This window comes from Cucumis melo, chromosome 8, assembly GCF_025177605.1.
Source record: "Cucumis melo cultivar AY chromosome 8, USDA_Cmelo_AY_1.0, whole genome shotgun sequence".
NCBI classification, from domain to species: domain Eukaryota; kingdom Viridiplantae; phylum Streptophyta; class Magnoliopsida; order Cucurbitales; family Cucurbitaceae; genus Cucumis; species Cucumis melo.
The window spans coordinates 267276-286330 of NC_066864.1; the positions used below are offsets into that span (position 1 = coordinate 267276).

The 19055-nt window shown below is 29.4% G+C and overlaps 1 protein-coding gene across 1 annotated transcript; it reads left to right on the plus strand.

The window, feature by feature from the left end:
* The first annotated feature begins 8777 nt into the window (after positions 1-8777).
* Positions 8778-11563, plus strand: LOC103484265 (protein RGF1 INDUCIBLE TRANSCRIPTION FACTOR 1). The gene is made up of 4 exons (XM_008441254.2): positions 8778-9425; positions 10157-10231; positions 10340-10480; positions 10758-11563. Exons 1-4 carry the CDS (start codon positions 9123-9125, stop codon positions 11085-11087), a joined length of 849 nt encoding a protein of 282 aa, XP_008439476.1. The 5' UTR covers positions 8778-9122; the 3' UTR covers positions 11088-11563.
* The last annotated feature ends 7492 nt before the right edge of the window (positions 11564-19055 follow it).

Consider the following 19055-nt stretch of genomic DNA (forward strand, 5'->3'; position numbering starts at 1 on the left):
ACAAATATTAAAAAGAAACGATAAAACAATATATAGTTAAAAGAAAAAAAATATATTATAATTCATCGATGAATTTTGAATGTTTCTTGAGTTTAGTTCGATGAGTCAATAGTTTATTGATTTAAAATTGTTTCTTTACTTAATTAAAAATAAACGGATCTCAATTCAAATAAACTCCATGTTTGAAGGATCTCATCTGGGGTTAATGAATCATATAACTAACTAGTGGTGTACGAATAAGCGTTGATAAAAGGCTCCAACTCTGTATGTTTTAACCAAATCAAAGATTAATTCAAACTTAAATAAAATCAATATAAGACAGTATTACGCTTGAAGCTTGGCTTCTCTATCGTTGGATGATTAATGGTAATAAGTAACTATGGAGATGATGTAGCTAGGTAGTTCATAGTTGAAATGCAAGAGCAATATATTTTTATACATAAAAGGTATTTTAATTAATACTTAATAAAAGAATGATTGATTTATTAAAGAAGAAGAAGAGAAGAAGGTGGTGAAGAAGGTGCATGTAAGGGATGATAAGGGCCCAGAGTGGCTGCTTCCCTCCAACCCAACAACTGGTGACTATGATGTGAGACCAAAACATTAAACTGTTCTTTATGGGTATAAATATGAATGGGCCTTAACACTTTTTTTTAAAAAAAAAAAAAAAAAAAATACATTTGTCATTTTCCTCTCTAACAAATCTCATCTCTCAACCAAATCATACCTCAATACTACTCTTTATTCCAATTTCTCAAGTTTCATTAACAAATATTGGGACTCGAGAGACAGATATGACTCTCTCTCTCTCTCTCTCTCTCTCTCTCTCTCTCTAACTTTGATTTCACAATTTAAACAAACTTTCGTACTACATTCAATTATTATAACACAATCCCCACCTTAATATATTTCACCATTTTTTAGAGAATGCAAAGACGCCCATTTATACAGAGGTGAGGCAAATAGAATCTATAGAAAACTACAGAGGAGAAAATAAAATTCAGTTAGAAAAATATATTTAGTTTGAATGGAGAAAGAATTGAGTAACATTTAATATACCAATAAGAGCTTAGCTCAAGTGGGATTTGGGCCAGGCCTACCAAAATAACAGCCTTCGTAAATAAACTGGGCTGAGTTAAAGGTATAAACTCGGCAGCCTGCTTTAAATCATAGTGGGCCGGGACAGCCCATTCACTGCTCTGTGCATTTCACTGGAAAATCCAACCCAAAATAAATAAATAAATCATATCACAAATAATAGATTAAAATTGTTTCCATTTCCATCAAAGGTAAGTATATATAAATATATCAACACTGGTCTTATGTTGAATGTTGAACACTCAATTAATATTTTAGAAAATAATCAAATGTGCATCATATAGTGAAATGTACATGGAGGGAGAAAAGGGAAATTGATTTTTTTTTTACCAGAAAATATATAATTAGATATTTCCAGAAATATCTGGAGGAATAAAAAAATAAAACAAAGAGAAAAAGAAAAAAGAAAAAGAAAAAATAAAAGGATTAAAATTGGGTGATTAGGAATTGTAATTGTAAGTAGGGGAATATTTTGGAAAGCTAATTGCACGTTGCATTGCACGTGCAACTCAAACTACTCTTCAGGTAATGTCGTTTGGAGGTGAAGAAGAAGGAAGGAAAGGATCCTAATTTAATCATAAAAAATAAAATCACACAATTAATTAAAACTAAATTCCAAAATTATTAATCAAGAGCCTAATTCAGTATTTCATTCATAGATCATATGTACCCCACCTACGTCTACCCAACTCTATATTCGCTGCAAACAAAATATACTATATATTAATTCCTTCGAACCAATTTTTTTTTTTTTTAAAAAAAAAGAATATCTGCATGTTTTGTTTCCAATTTTTGGGTACACTTTTTATTGGATCCCATCATTTTAAAAATGACATGTTTAGTATTTAATTTAATTTTAATTTCGTTGTTAGGTTTCAAATTGTTTACCACTTATACACTGAATACATACCAATCTGAAAAATGAATCAAAAGTAAAGTATTTTTTAGAAAGAAAAATAGTATTTAGGGTTTGTCAAATTCGATTATATATCTTGAAAATGAATTTAAAAAATATATAATATTATATGTGGTGGGGGGTGGGGGTGCGGAACCCTATGAGACACATCTTCCAAAAGAAAAGTTGCACGCCAAACACGACGACTTATATGGTTGGGGATTTTTTTTTTTTTTTTTTTTAATTCATTGAGTCCCAATTTTATCTTTAGTAATTCAATGAACCCTCCACCTTTCTTTCTTTCTAATATTTTTCTATTTCTTAAAATCATAAATAATTATATGACTACACACTCACCCATTCATAGTACAAACCTGACCCCAACCAAACTTAATATACATATACTTCTCTTTTATATATATATATACATATATATATATATATATAAGAAAAAAATTAATGTCCACTGTACTTATTAATTTATAATGTTTAAAATATACGTATGGTCCCATTTATACATAAATCCATTGTCCATGCAATTTGAGGAGGAAAAATATAATCATCTTCTTACCATGCAAAAATGGCATAAAATCGAGTATTAGGTAATCTTCTAAACATTTATTTTATCTTCTTCTCCATAACATCAAACTTTCAGCCCAATATGTATATATAACTAGCAAATGACGTCGTTTGTTTATAAAAATAAAATTTTTTTACGAATATACTTATTTTAGTATTTTTCTTCTATGATAGAAGAAAGAGCTAGAACTTCAAAAAATTAAAGTTAAAAAAATACTAAATTAATAAATATATTATAGATAAGGATATTTTACATAAACTTAATTTATGGAAAGATAGATGAAAATTGATAAATAAAAAATAAACTTATTATAGCAATTTAAGAAATATATATCCCTTAACTTCATAGCTATCGATTTATAGCTAGATATATTATTTTTTATATACTAATTATTAAATAATTTTAAAAAAACAAACATATAAAATAACTCTTGATTTCAAAAGAGAAAATAAGAAGAAATTAAAATTACACCCAATTTAGGAGAATAATCCAAAACTAATACAGAAATTATATAAGTTATTTTAAAATGGTATGAAACCAACATGTGATTTATAAATGATTTTAGTATATTCAATCGTAATTTGTTTCTCGTATTATTTTATGATAACTCATATTTCTCCCAATATCAATTCCAAACACATCTATTTGTCACCATATTTCTCCTTTCAAGGAAAAAGGAAAAAAAAAAACATATTTTTGTTCCTTACTAATATTATTGAAAGATATACTGAAAGAGAAATTCATGGAAAGATATATAAAATATCAGACATAAAAAAATGTGTATCATCGGTTATTATTGAATTTACATTGTTACTTGTGTCGAGTCACAAAATATATTGTTTCTACTAAATACTATATTTATGCAGAAATATTAAATTAAATCATATTACTTGAGAAGAACACAAGATAATTAGCCCCTTTTTTGAGGACTGTACATTATACTTAAACTCATGTATTGTTAAAATTGTCTTTCACTATTTACCAGCATCCATGATAAATATATATAACATTAAAGTTTGTTATTAACTTAATTATTAATTTGTTTATCGAGTATTAAGTTGTTTTTAAGGTATTAACTGATTAATATATTTACAATTTTGAGTAAGTATGAATGTAACAATTATGTTGAGTTTTTTTTTTTTATTATTATTATTATTATTCACAATTAATAGCTACATAATATGCTTTCTCAAATATTTCAAATTTTAGAAAAATAAAATAGAGTAATAATTCTTTTACAGATAATATATTACAATAAATGTTTTGGGTTCTTTAATATAATTGTCTTTTTCGGTTGGAAAAAGGGTGAAGAAGCATAATTATCTTTACTGGGAGATGGGAGACAGCTTATAACCTTTTTTTTCCTTTTCGTTTCTTTTACTTTTAGTACAATAATTTGTAATAAATGCATTCAGAAGTTAAACTTATTTATGTTTATGATAGAAGGGTGATGGAACTAAGCTTATTTTGATGTTCATTATTCTTTCGAATAAAATTTTGTAATTCAATTATTTATCAATAAAGTGGGGTGAATAAAATAAGATGCACCAATTAATTTACTAGAAAAATGATAAAAGTGTATAGATGTCTAAATAAAATTTGTTGTCAAAATTTACTCTCAATTTAGATGTTTATATATACAAAAACATGCATTTGATTAATTCAAATCTAATGAATCTATATAAAATTTTTTTTTAAAAAAAACTTCATTGAAAGAGGACATGGATTATAAGTTGTTCTCTTTAGTACGCGAATGCAAGAATTATTGATTTTATCTTAGAACATTAAGAATTACTAGTTTGTTTTTTGTTTTTAAATTATAATATTTTTTTAGATCAAGCAGTATAGTTTATTTATTCAAGTATAAACATGCCTTTAGGTTTTGTATTTTTTTTGTATATAATTGTATAGATCAAGTATGTGTTATAATCTGTTATTTCTTATCTAGAAATAACTTTATTTAGAGAATAATTAGAACTCCAACATCTTAAAAAAAAGATACAAATGAATGAAGCTTTGGTTGTGGTTAGTTTCATGAATTTGTTTTATTTTTAAAAATAAAAATAAAAATCTTAATAAAAAATTAAAATGAGTAAGCATAGAGACTCGACTGGAACACAAATAAATAAATATGTCAAAACTTATAAGATAAATATCGGGCATCGCATATTAGATACGTGACACTAATTTAAATTGATGATTAGATTGCAAGTTAAAGTAAGAGGATGATTAGTAAGTGAAGATGACAAAACGAAAGAATCAAACATATAATTGGTTATTTAATTAGTTGAAAATGGGAATAAATAAATAGTTTAGTTTAGGATTGGACAGTACATAATATTGGGGAACCCTAGGTAGTGATTTGAAATGAAAAGCATAAATGGGCAGTACAAGTTTATTATTTATGGGCATTTGTCAGTCGCTCATTTTTCTTTCAGATCAAACAACTACAATATCAACACTCAGAGAGAAAAATGAAAAACAGAAAAACCCTAATTCAACCAATCCAACACATAAAATTCAATTTTATATCCAATCGTACAATCCTTATATTCATTTGAAAACCCACTACACATCAATATTCAGAGGCCAAAGGTCACACCATATTCTTTCTATTTTAGTTTTGATTTAATGCATTCAAGTGAAGATGGTGTCTTAATTTAAAAAATTAACCAATATTTATTTCATGTGTGAGTGTAAAATAGTTAAAATTAAGACAAGTTTTCATATATAATCATTTTTTTAAAATTATTTATAAAATATATTCAAATCCAACAAATATAATATACAAAAGAACTAAACGCAAACTATAGACTGTGTGATATTTTGTTGAATTTTCATGATAACCATACCATGATTATTATTAAGAGAAATGTTTAGTTTAGGTCAATCAAGATTGTTCTGAACAGTGTAATTATTAGAGTGTTCATTCAGGAGAAAAACACTATAGATTATATAATATTGGGTTCAAAATAATAATATTGATAATTAATTAATTAACACACATTGAGTGGGTTTTGAAATAATTGATTTTTTAGAAAATACTGACTAATATATATTTAATGTGTCACGGGAAATTGGGAAGAAGAAAACACTGAAATAAATTGACAACTAGAAGTAAAGTTAAAAAGAAAGTGCTAAACATACATCATCTTGATGTTATTTGTTTTGTCCTTTCGTTTTTTATTATTTACAAAATTTAAATTTACTATTGCGTTATTTCAAAATCGATTAAAATTGTTAATAAAATCTAGTTTGTGGTTGATTTAAGCTATAATGGACCAACTGTAATCATCAATAATTGATTTTTAACACAATGTTATATTCTAAAATATGTGATGTGTGAACGTAAATTAAAGAAATGAAAAATTAATTATAAAATATTAAAATTGGTTTGTAGAATAATCATAAAGTTTTTATTATAAATTAAGTGAATACAAAAATGAAAAATCATAGCATTAAACCAACATGAGGATAGTTTGATAACATTAAACATAATATGAGAGTAGAAAGATAGGAAGATCATAACATGAGGATTGAAAGATAATAATATTAAATATATAACACAACACGAAAAGAAAAGAACGAAGAAATATAAAATTTTGTAATTAATAGACGAAGGTTGAGATAAGATGTGAAAATCCAACTTTTGTATTAAAAGTTTGAGCCTAAGAAAATATGCTAATTAATTACTATTATCATTATTATTATTATTTATCACTTTTCTTGCAAATGGTGTATCCCGTTTTATACTCTTAATTTGCACCATTTTTGTTTCTGTGACAAATTCTGACTTACATAATACATAACTAAATTAGCAGTAAATCTTCACGAAATTGGCGATAATTTTAGATTTTTTTTTCCCTTACTCTTTCAACTCTGATTTAATTAATTTGTTGGAAGAGTAAATGAAGTAGTCCAACAGCTACATTAAAAAAAAAAAAAAAGAAAAAAAGAAGGAAAAGCCTATATATTATAAAAGTGAAGGAGCAAGTATTAATTAATGGAGTAATATATTTTACCTATTTTATTTAGTTATTAATTTAATTATAGTGATGTACTTAGTTAATAATGTAATCATTAGAGAAAGCCTATACCATCAACGTCAGAAACAAATTGATTGCAACTAAGTAGAGTTCTCTTCTTAATTAAGTACAAAAAGTAAGGAAATCGATCAGACCAAGCAAGGGGAAAAAACCCACAAAAACTATTGTCATTCTTAATTAATCACATTAAACTTTTTTTTTTTTTTTTTTTATTGTTAATCTTTTCTTATCTTTTAATTTTGTGTTCATTTTGATCTTGCTTTCTTCTTTCTTCTTTACCTTGTCATCTTTCACTGTGGTCTAGTGTGTCTGTTGCTATATTTATGTTAAAAGTTTAAAATATCGATAACCAAAAAATATAAAAACATCAATTCTATGAAAGTATTAGTAGGGTATTACTATCCATCAATATTTTTAAAAAAAATTATAAAAGTAAAAATTGAACTAGTAAATTAAAATTTTATAATTTTTAAATAAATTAAAAAATATATTATTTATATAATTTTTACTTATTTTGTATGTTATATGCGACTTTTTAAATAATATTATGAAAATATTATCCTCTCATATTGATATCAATATAAAAAAATTATTTATATATAAAAAAAAAAAACTATTTACACTCTAAGATGAAAATTTTACTGAATGAAAAAAATAATTTTATTTTTAACTTTATTTTTATATTTTTGATAATTTTTCATATATCATCAAAATTTAAGAATATGGTTTATGTCCGACCCAAATAACTTCTTTTTTGTCCACTTTTAAGGGAGAAAATTGATAAGATAAAAGAAAACAATTGTACTTCTTTGTCTTCAATTCTGTATTTAAACAAGGTTTCTTCACGACTTTTGATGAACACACTCATAGTTTATTTGATATATTACTAAAACAACTTGAGCTAGAGCTAGAATAAAGGATAGAGTACTTGGAATGAAATTGCAAATTCTAATAAATAAAACAATGTTTTCTAGTAAAATTTATTTTAAGTATTTTAATAATAATTGATATTATCTTTTTCTAAAGTTAGAAAAATTTACTGTATATGATTATAAATCATAAATTTAATGAAATGAATTAAATTGCAAATTTTAATGTAAATAAAACAATGTTATCTAATAAAAATTATTTTAAGTATTTCAATAATAATTGACATTATATTTTTTTACGGTTCCAGAACTTGCTTTGTATGAATTAAATTTAAAATATTACTAATTTGAAATAATTAAATTTTTTAATTTAGGAATTATACATTTTTAAATGCAAAAAATGGTACTATTTTGCTTATTAATGCATTCTTTATATAAAATAGGATCATTAATAATCGTCATTATAAATGGAAGTAAACACCACCAATTGGTTTGTAACTGCGATTTGAAATCACTATGATTAGCACATATAAGCAAACACAACATCAATCAAAACACCAAATAATTGTGTTGTCCATTTCCACCACGATTGTACTCAAAATGAATTACACAAAACTACACAAATTAAGTTGACTTTTCTTACCATTAATATTATATATGCTAGCTGGACATTGCCATTTTCTTTAAAATCTATTAGAAAAAAAGTTGTTTATCAACTAAATCAAAACTTACATGTAAATATAAACACACTTTAACCAACACAATACTCATACTTTAATCTCAAAATCAAAGAATAATAGGTTCAATTCTCTAAGTTTGCATATTATATATATATATATACATATATATAAGTCACAAACAGATAAATATTATTAACATGTAAAACAAAAATTTTAAAATTGTGAGAAAGAGAAATGTGGGGAGTGACATATGGGAAACACAATTAATACTGCATTCATATTTATTTTTGTAATCCATGGAAAGATATCTAATCATTAGGGTGTCATATGTCAAAACTTTCTCTTCCTTTTACTCAAATATTTTTTAGTCTTGTGGGTGTGGGTGTGGGTGTGGTATGCAATTAGACTTACCTATATATATATATATATATACACACTACAAACTTTGTTATTATAGTTAAAAGATGAAGTAGAAAGGGGTGGGAGTGTAATTAAGGGAAGTGAAGGGGGGCATCTGTATTAATTAATTTAGAGATTGAATTCTCCATTTTTACCTTTGTGTATATATATATATATATATATATTTTGTGTCTCCAATTTCACACTCTAAAAAACTCTCTCTGGGTCTCTCTCTCTCTCTTTCCCCTCGTCGAAATAACGACAACATTTCTGGAAAGTGAAAGAGAAAAAAAAAAAGAAAAAATAGAGAAAAAGATCCGGAAATAAAAATTGGGGTTTTAGGGTTTTTATTTAATTTATAGTTTGTTGCAAAAAAGGGGAGTGGGGAGGAGAAAGAAGCTGAGTCCCATTCATATTCCCATTCCCATTCCCATGGCTGATGGCATCACCAACAACTCTTAAATACACCTTCACCTTCACACATACTACTCATCAGTAGCACCCCAACATAAACAACAACCTCGTCATCCCAAGTTATCTAACTAATTTCTCAGAATGAGAGAATCATCAACTACAACTACTGTATTAAGAAGAAGAAGAATGGTTGATGATGATTACGACGACGATGATGATATCGATATTAATGATATCGATATTGAGATCGATGAAAACAGGATGATGACGATGAAGATGAAACCAGCATGGCTTCGAGCTTTAATGTCTAATTCTAATTTCTTCACTCCTTGTGGTCTCCACCATTCTCGCCGGAAGAACGAGATGAACGTCTTCTGTTTGCACTGTTGCCTCAGCATTTGCCCTCACTGTCTTCCTTCTCATCGCTCTCATCCTCTTCTTCAGGTCATTTAATTTCTGCCCTAAACCCTAACTTGATCTCACCCCTTCCGATCTTTCGCTCAATTTAGGATTTTTCCTACAAAATTAGTTAATAACAATTATCTGAGTATTTTTATTGAAATAATTAAGGAGTGTATATACTTATTAGCTAGGGTAGAGGGTCAGTAGAAGCACAAGTGCTAATGAATAATGATATATATATAAATATAAATATATATATATTTTTGGATTTGGTTCTATTCCCATTTATGGGAAGGGAACAACTGATCTTTTTTTTCTCACTGCAAAAACAAAACCCCTTCTCACCTGTTGCTTTCAAACCTAATGGAAACTTTGACCAAACTTTCCTTCTTACACATTTCACCACTTTTCACATCTCTCCAATTACTATTCATCTACTCTCTTCCCTTTTTCTCCCTTCGCACAACAATTCTATTTTTTATTTCATAATTTTCCCCCGCTTAATTTACACACTTGGAGTTAGTCGTTGTGTACCTGCTAATTAATTGGCTTCGTTTTCCTTATTCACATATGATTACTATATATATGCCACTCAATTAAAGTATTACAATGCAGTGTCATTTAAAAGTAAATATTGATTTGGGTCTTTTCTATAAATTTTGACGTATTATATTCATATAATTAAATCTATTGTAAGCTGTCAATTTAAACACTTAAACTGTTAGGTGGGTTGCAATTAATTTTGGAAGATGTGATTGAATATTTATTGACAGATTCGACGATATGTTTATCACGACGTGGTTCGGCTGGGTGATCTCGAGAAGCTCATCGACTGTTCTTATATTCAGGTTGAATAATAATAGTTAGACTTTTGGATCAATGAACTTGGAATTTGAATTATACATATATATATGGACGCAACCTCTTGATTGTGTTTGTATTTGTGTTGATTGCAGCCTTACACTATAAATGGTGCCAAAGTGATATTCTTGAATCACAGGCCACAGTCTAGGCCTTGCAAAGCCCCTTCCAATGTTTGCTTAACTTGCGATAGGATTCTTCAAGAGCCTTTTCACTTCTGTTCCCTCTCATGCAAGGTCAGCTCCAATTAATTATTTACATATGTATATAATCTTTTATTCTCAACAAATTTAATTAACCTTTTATATATATTATTTATTATTTTACTCCATCAAACTTCCGATTGATCATGGAAACTAAAGCTTAAATGTAGCAGTTGAGAGTTTTGAACCGTGAACGAGTCCGTCATTTAAACTAGGTCTTGTGTTGGTTGTAGTAGTATTGTAGGGGACTTGTTTATGGCTGTGATTGATGTGAATTGAACATTTTGATTGTATTACTAAATATATACAGGTTGATCATATGGTGTTGGAAGAGGCAGATCTTTCCAGTATTTTGTTCAGGTTCGACGAATCAGATTTCGCGTTTTCACAATTTGAAGGGTTGCGGATGGATGGCTCGGAGGTTACCGACGATGATGCCCAAATCACTCCAAACTTCGACTCGTTACAATGCCAAGGTTTGTCGTACTCGATCTCGAATGAAGCCACAAGCAATTCGGTAGTCTCACGAGAACAGGAGATTGTGAAAAAGAAGAAGAAGAGCAACGGTTTCCTTCCTGGAATTGTTCTCTCTCTTGGTAGCCGGAGGAAGGGTGCTCCCCAAAGGTCACCATTGTCTTAGAATGAACCATATGGAAAATAAAGTAAAATAAATAAAGTAATTTAGGACTTAATTAAGAATCTTATTAGAGTAAATTTATATAAATATATATATAAAAGAAAAAGAAAAAAAGAAAGAAAGAAAGATGTTTGTTGATTGTTAGTTAATTTTAGTTGTTGTTGTTGAGGTTAGTTTTTATTTGAAAGTGAGGAAGAGAGTGGTTGCCTGTTTGTATCAAAATCCAACGTGATTTGAAGGTTTAAATTGAATCAGTGTATGAAGTCAAGTCAAAGTAGTGTTGTTTAGAACAACCAAAAATCTTGAAGCTCAGACCAATTCCATTGCCAAAGGAGGTGTTTGAGAAAACCCTTTGTTCTCAACATCACCAATTTTGTGTTTCTATATCATGTAATGGAATTTGGACCTATATAATATATATATATATATAATTATATGTTTCTATGTATAATATTACAAGCCTTCAACGTTATTTCTAATTTAATTTCCATCCCTTAACTTCTCAAATCAATTAGTTTTAGCTTATTTTCTGTTTGCATTTAATTCTATTAAATCAAACGACAGTTGTGATTCACTTCAGCCATTCTTTTGTCTTACCCAACAAATGAACTTCTTAGTTTTCTGCTAGATTTCATAACGGTCGTTTTAGTTTTACGCAGTCAAAAAATGCATAAAACGTAACATATAATTGTTTTAGTATTTTTGTAAATTCTAATTTATACAATTAACAGTTGACATCATATTGTATGAGATTTCATAAGATATTGAAGTAAACCATTCAGTAGTTCATGAAAGAAAAAAGGGACAAGTTCACTCATGATCAATACAAAATAACTAGGAAACAAGAACAAAAAGAACATGGAAGAATGTATTAAAATTCAAGTAAACTTTAGAAACAAGAACTATATATATATTTAAGCAGGAAAGAAGTATTATAATGGGGAACATGAATAAGAAAAATGGGTTGAAAAAAAAAAAAGAAAAGAAGTGGGTTTCAGTTGAGTAATAATAAAAAGAAAAGAAATTATATATAGTGTTGGTCTTTATCTTTATTGCTTTAGTGGAAATTAGAAAAAAAGATAAAAAAAAATGGGATTGATTTGTTCGAGTGTTTGGACTTAGGTTTGTGTGTGTCTTGGAACTTGAAGACTATGGATGAGATGTTAGGGTTTTGAGGAGCAAACAAAAACCAAGTTATGGACATGGAATGGGATGACATGGAAAATGGAGGGAGGGAGGGAGGGAGGGAGGGAGAGAGCCTTATTAAAATATAACACTATTATTTTATTACATATATTTTTCTTCTTCTCTTTTTTCTTTCTTTCTTTTTGACAAATAATTATATATTAGTTGTTGGCTTTTAATTAATTAATTAGTTAATTTTTTTATCCTTTTTTTTTCCTTCCTGTTTTCAAATTTGCTATTTTAAGGAAAGGGTTTTGACTTGCCCTTTTGTCAGTTCCTTTTTAACTTCTGTCTCATTCTGAAGTTGGGAAAACCCCACTTCATTACCTTTAAATTAAACTAAATAAATAAATAGGTTTTCTTCTACTAAATATATATATATATATATATATATATATATAAAACCCTAATATTAAAATAATAACAGAGAACATAAGAAAATAAAAAAATTGGAAGTCATATGAATTTTGATGAGAGAGAGAGAGGTTAAATATGAGTGTCAGTGTCAGGATTAACATGTGCTTCATGTTCTCTCTCCGACTGCACCAACTCAACTCCTCTAACTTTGGTTATTATCTTACTATACTACCTCCCCTACCCAATCATTTTTCCTTTTTCGGTAATATCTCCTTTCTTTAATCATCCATCCAACTATCATAATTGCAATTTTATACTATATTTGTCCATAAATCATGTCCCAATAGACGAGTATCAATGTAGAGATGAATTTGAATTAGGTGGTGTGAACCAATTACAAGAATATGATCTAATAAATAACACACCCAAAACACACAAAAAAAAAAAAAAAGAGAGAGAAGAAGGAGCGAAGGGCATTGCTATTGTTAGTAAAATGGGAAATCTTTGTCGTTATTCGTTAGTTGAAAATAATATTTTTGATAATGGACGGTATGAGATGGAAAGAATTATGAAAATGAATGGGCGGAGATGATGACACGTGGAACATAAAAAATGGTAAAGAATATCACGTGACGTGGGGCATGTCGCCTTAATTCCAGCATGCATTTTGAAACAGCCCCTCGGCCTCCCCCTCCTCCTCCTCCTCCCTCTTCCTCTTCCTCTTCCTCTTCTTCCTCCTCCTCTCATTTATTTTTAACACCTTTCGTGGGGGTTGTTCCACGTGGCACCTACATCCCCAATACAATCCTATTTCACCATCAACACACACTCTCTCACTCACACACACAACAATGTTCGAATTTATTGTACGAAGAAGCTTATCTACCAATCTTGAATGCCATTCCATATCTGTAATAACAACTCTGTTCCTAACAACAAATTATTAATATTCGGGAGAGATTCCAACTCGTGATGAATTATATTGTCCTACCATCTTTTTATTTATTTATTTATTATCATCATTTTTTTTTCGTAAAGAGAAACATTTTCTTCCAATTCAATTTTGGTGTATAGGGATTATTTAATTTACAATATATTATTATATTGCCTTCATCAATTCAACGAAACGCATGTTAGATTCACATTTAATTCTTGTCAACATTGCTGAATTATCTAGTTCTGCATTCTTCCTTTAGATTTGTGGAACAAGAAAGAAAAACCACCTTATTTCTTTTATCTAATGCAAAATTACACACAACCCCATAAACTCATTAGAGCAACTTTCAATTGTGCCACTACATTTTACAACAATTCAAAGGGGTTTCCAATCAAATGTGGATGTGGTTCTTTTAACATTTCTGAGTATTTAATTTTAAAAATAGGACATTTCGAAGAATATTAGAATGTAACGTAATTTTTTAAAAAGAAAAATTAAAAAGTTTTTATTTCAATAATTTAAATAAAAATAATTTTTTGAAGAATATTTTTTCTTTAACCAATCCAAACGAGTCCTAAATTGACATAAATGACACCATTTTTTCTTCCATGCTTTAATGCAAAAAATTTATTCTTAACAGTTGACCACCGTAAATTGAATCTATGATCTCTTAAGTTAGTTAACGAAACTGTCTTTCTTTTTTTTTTTTATCACTAGGTCATTCCACGACGATTTACAAACCTATTTGTAATAAAAAAGAAAAAAGATTAATTATTCATTTTGTTCCCAATGTTAAAAGTACTAATTGTGATTTTCATTGAATATGAATAAAATAATAATTAAAAGAGAGAGAGAGAGGGAGAGGGAAAGAGGAAGATGACAAAGCTTGTCCGAATGCTGTTTGCCTTCTTCCTTTGCCCATCAGTTATAAAGAGAGATTCTGATCATGTCAAAGTTCAATGATTTCTAAAATGGTGGGAGCTGATTTTTACATAAAATTAATGCTTCGAATCAACTCAATACTTTGGCATCCTCTTATTTTCCATCTTCCTTTCTGAGTCTATCAAATATATAATATTTCAAATTTATCGACCATCGGGTACACTTGTGTTAATTATTTGACAGGAAATACGAACTTACAAAAATCACTCAACGAATCAAATCTACTCAAATATGATATTATATATGTTTTTTTTTTTATAGTATGTACAAAGATCAAACCTTGACTCCTTAAAAAGATCAAACCTTCACTCCCAAAGAAGTAGGCCATACCAATTATTGACGATCTAAGCTCACTTTCACCCCCTCAAATTTAACAAATAACAATGCTCCCTCAAATCTTATAAATCTACATAGGAATTGAAGGAAATTGGATCATACCATAATTCATCCAGCAGTATCATGGACCCTAAGTTTGGTGAATAAAGATGCTTAATTTGAGAGACACAAACAGTTAGGGAAGCAGAGTAGCAACTATTTAACTTTGATACAGAGCCTAATTTAATATCCGTATGATGTCTTCTACTATTTGACCTGAAAGGGCAGACCCCTCTCGTTTTTAGCTTTGGTAGGCCGATACCATATTATGAATGAACACAATAACAATTAACAAATGAAAAGGGGAGAGAGAAATTGAAAGAAGTGAAAAAGAAAGGGGACCCATGATTCAAAACGACTCTGAAATTGAGCACAAGCATTGTACAATGCAAAATCAGACCTTTTCAGACAGGATAATTAATCCTCTCCCTCCCCCTCCCCTCCTCTCCTTCCTCCATGAGAAAATTCATATAATCACACACCAACCTCTCCACATCTAAACAATGGCTTTGTTGCTCCCCAAACCATATTATATCATAAATCCCAAGCTTAAACACCTTAGATAACTTCATTTAAGAGAAAGAATCAACGATCCAAGTCCTCATTTCATTAAGAGGAGCTGACACCCAACCTGGGAAATGGTTCTCAACTAGAAATAGGCTGGATAAAACACTAACAATTGGTTGTATGAAAATTCTATCTTAAATGGTCTAATTCATCGTTTTCAATTCTGGTCGACATTCAAAGTCTAGATTGGTTTTGCAATAAAAATTTAAGATTCATACGAATGGGGGATGTGTACAAGAACTAGATATTATTAAAAAGAAAAGTAGTACAAGGGAAATTAAAATGGGCAGAAGGAAAAGAAAGTGGGGACAGTGGGGGGAAAAAGGGGAGAACTGAAATGAGAGGATGGTGAGTGGGTGGAAGAATAATGGGTGGCATTTCCAAGTTCCAACACAATAATAATAAGAATAAAAATAATAGATTAATAGCATGCAATAGAAATGCAATAGAAATGCAACTTTTCATGCATTATATAATTTTATATGTACGTGGAATGACCCTACCTGATATGACCAACCATGCATTGACTCTACCCCTTTCCCATTCAAACTCCTTCATCATTCACCACTTTGCAGCCACCAATTTCCTGTTTCCATACTGTTTGATTTGATTCATTGCCATCCTTCTTTTTCACTATACCAAATTAGTTAGTATCCTACCCCACACCCCCATTTGATTGAAGATCACTGTGCATCTTGTTCATCATCAAAGCATCAACGAGAGTAAATCTAGGGTTATTATTCTTCCTAATCCTTGCGAATGTCAGAAGCCTATTTTTATATCTAATGACTACCATAATTGTGTCTCAAAAAAAAAAAAAAAAACTAGGCCTCAACTAATGGTATGTTGTAATGTTTGTGAAAGGAGTTTGGCGATTAGGTCACTTAATAATATGATGAAAATGGCAATACTTCATGGTTATTATGAAGAAAAGAATGCAGCGTTTCAATGTTTGTGCAAGGAAATATTTACCATTACCTTGCTGAAATTTCTGAATGACAACTCGTATAATTAACAGTCAGTTCAGTTAGCTTTGAAGGCCTAGGAAGATAAGAACTATCACAAAGTGTCATAGGATGGAATCCTTCGAAAAAGTTATACATGTCCAAAGACTTCTAGGACTCATTTGAAGTGGAGAAAGAATAGGGTGAAGTCGAAGTCTCCCGTTCAAACTAAGAAAAGATATTTGAGTAAAATATATGAACGTAAAACCCATTATTGTGGATTGAAAGTGTTAAATTAAATATGTAAAGAATGAAAACTTTCCATTTAAAGAATTGTCTATCCAGACGATGATATCTAAATTGGGATGTATCCATTTCAATATAAATCATGGTGTTGAGCATTCGGTTTAAGTTTTCACAAATTCTCCCCTAAAGATCCTTTTGAGACAATAGAGTGGCTTTTTTTTTTTTTCAAAAAGCAATATACAGATTTTGAGTGGACAAAAAGTTGAGATCTAAACATACGGGAAGTTTTGATGTCACTCTATACGGTAGGCCAGAAGTCTAATGCCTAGTCCAATTGCAAGGGGAATTAAAGAAACAACCAAACCAATCTCACGTTTACGAAGATCGCTCCCTCTTCAGAAACGGAGAAGGGACAAACCATAGGGAGTTCTGGGTTGAAGAGCATACCCACCACGGAAATTTTTAGGTTAACAAGAAACTTTGGGCCCACGTAATTCCAACCATCCAATTTACAGAGTTTAGACCCTAAACTTGATTACATAACTCTTTTTAAAAAATTCATGAGTTTAGGCTAGCTTATGTGTAAATCGAGAAATCTCGGGAGACAATTTGTCTAATCCCAGTGCAAACAAACTTGCAGAACATTAAATCATATGTAGATGTCAACCATGGTTTGAACATATTTTAAAATCATTTGCTTAAGTCATGGCCCTTTTTGACCATGAGGTCAACCCATGATTATTATTAATGCATCACAATGCAATTCATGTATTTCAAACACAAAACTTTTTAGTTCCCATTGAGAAAAATCTCATCAAAATCAAGTATTAGATTGTATGATGTAACAACTAGGTATTTTAGTTCTATAGACATATTTAGTTCTCCTCCATCAGATTACTGAACGAAAAATACAAGAAACTGTATTACTAACTAAAGAGTTAAATAATTTAAATTATAAACTTAACCTAATAATTATGTATCCTGTGGGTCAGGCTCTAAAGCTTCAATTAAGAAGGTAAAGAATTGGGTTAAGAGGAAAGAAGGGGGAGATTTGTTAAGGGAGATGATTGGTCCCCCAATCCCATCACAATTCAGGAAATGGGTCAGGCCTTTTTTAAGTTGAAACAGAGCAGAGCAGAGCAGAGCAGAGAGCAGCTGGCTGCCATTGCCATTTTTCTGATTTAGATCTCATCTACTCTTACTTTTGGTAGTCTTGGGGGTACCCGCTCCTTCTAACCTACGGTTACTCGACTACTCTCTACATCTTCTTTCACCCTCTTCCCTTTTCTTGTCTTCCCATTTAATTGAAAGTTTATTGTATTACCTTTTCTTTTACTCTCTACGTCTTCTTTCACCAAATTCCATTTAATTGAAATTTTAATGGAATGGCAATTTCCCTTTATTTTTTGCAATTTTCAGTTTTGAGATAAATTCTTGAATGGTAAAGCACTTTTCCGTCCTTCACTTGCTGTTCCTTTACGTATAATTAATATTTATGAAAATTTTGACCGATTTTAAGGGTATTTTGGAACTTACAACATCTTAAGAATTTTTTTTATTATTTCTACGACATATAAATTTTCACATAGATCATTAATTTTTAGAAAAGGGGTGTAAAAGAGGGGTTCGTATGGATTAATAATCCTCTTTTTAGTCAAAATACGGTACCACTTTCTTTTTTCTTTTCTTTTCTTTTTTTTCTCTCCAATAAAGACAGAAATTCCATGTGAAAATTTGTACTTCATATTAGTTTATAATTCCACATGTGAAAACTTTTGTTATATATAAAAAATGTAAACCCTAAACAAAAATGTAAGGCATACTTTCCATCTCTATATTTCATGTTTGTGTAATTTTGCCCCTATACTTGATGATGAAAAAAACTCAATCTATCCCTACTTGAATTCACTAACCTCAATGATTCCCCTTATTGGTCGAATTTATACGAAGATTACAATTAAATTGTGTATTTCATTCTAATATTCACATTAAAATTATTCCTTTTTTGTACTTGTTAAAGCTTCAGTTTTCTTACTCTTAGTTTGTAGTAGCATAAGTATATCGATGATATTGAATAAATTACCGTCAATGTAGTTAATTATCTGGCACTCATATTAGAAAGAATCTAATATTAACTAAATAAGAAGATGGAAGTTTAGGATTAAAAGAAAAGATAGAGAGACACAATAATGGAATGACTAAGGGAATAATAAAAGTAAAGTGTTGGAATTATAAGGATGGAAAGTAGAGGAGATTAGATTAAGATAAGTGATGGTTGTCACAGTCGGAGTGATGGCTGTAGGCATTATGGGTGATAGAAATGGAGCCCAGATATCAGATAGTCCAGAGGCCATCATTGTCCCAATCCTTTGACTCATTTATACTTATGCAATTCTTCCTTTGACCATTTAAAATAAA

What these genes read in the sequence shown, in the direction of transcription:
- LOC103484265 (XM_008441254.2), top strand. Translation starts at nt 9,123, where the DNA reads ATGAGAGAATCATCAACTACAACTACTGTATTAAGAAGAAGAAGAATG. An exon ending in TCGACTGTTCTTATATTCAG is followed by an intron (nt 10,232 to 10,339) that starts GTTGAATAATAA and finishes TGTTGATTGCAG; the next exon opens with CCTTACACTATAAATGGTGC. An exon ending in TCTGTTCCCTCTCATGCAAG is followed by an intron (nt 10,481 to 10,757) that starts GTCAGCTCCAAT and finishes AAATATATACAG; the next exon opens with GTTGATCATATGGTGTTGGA.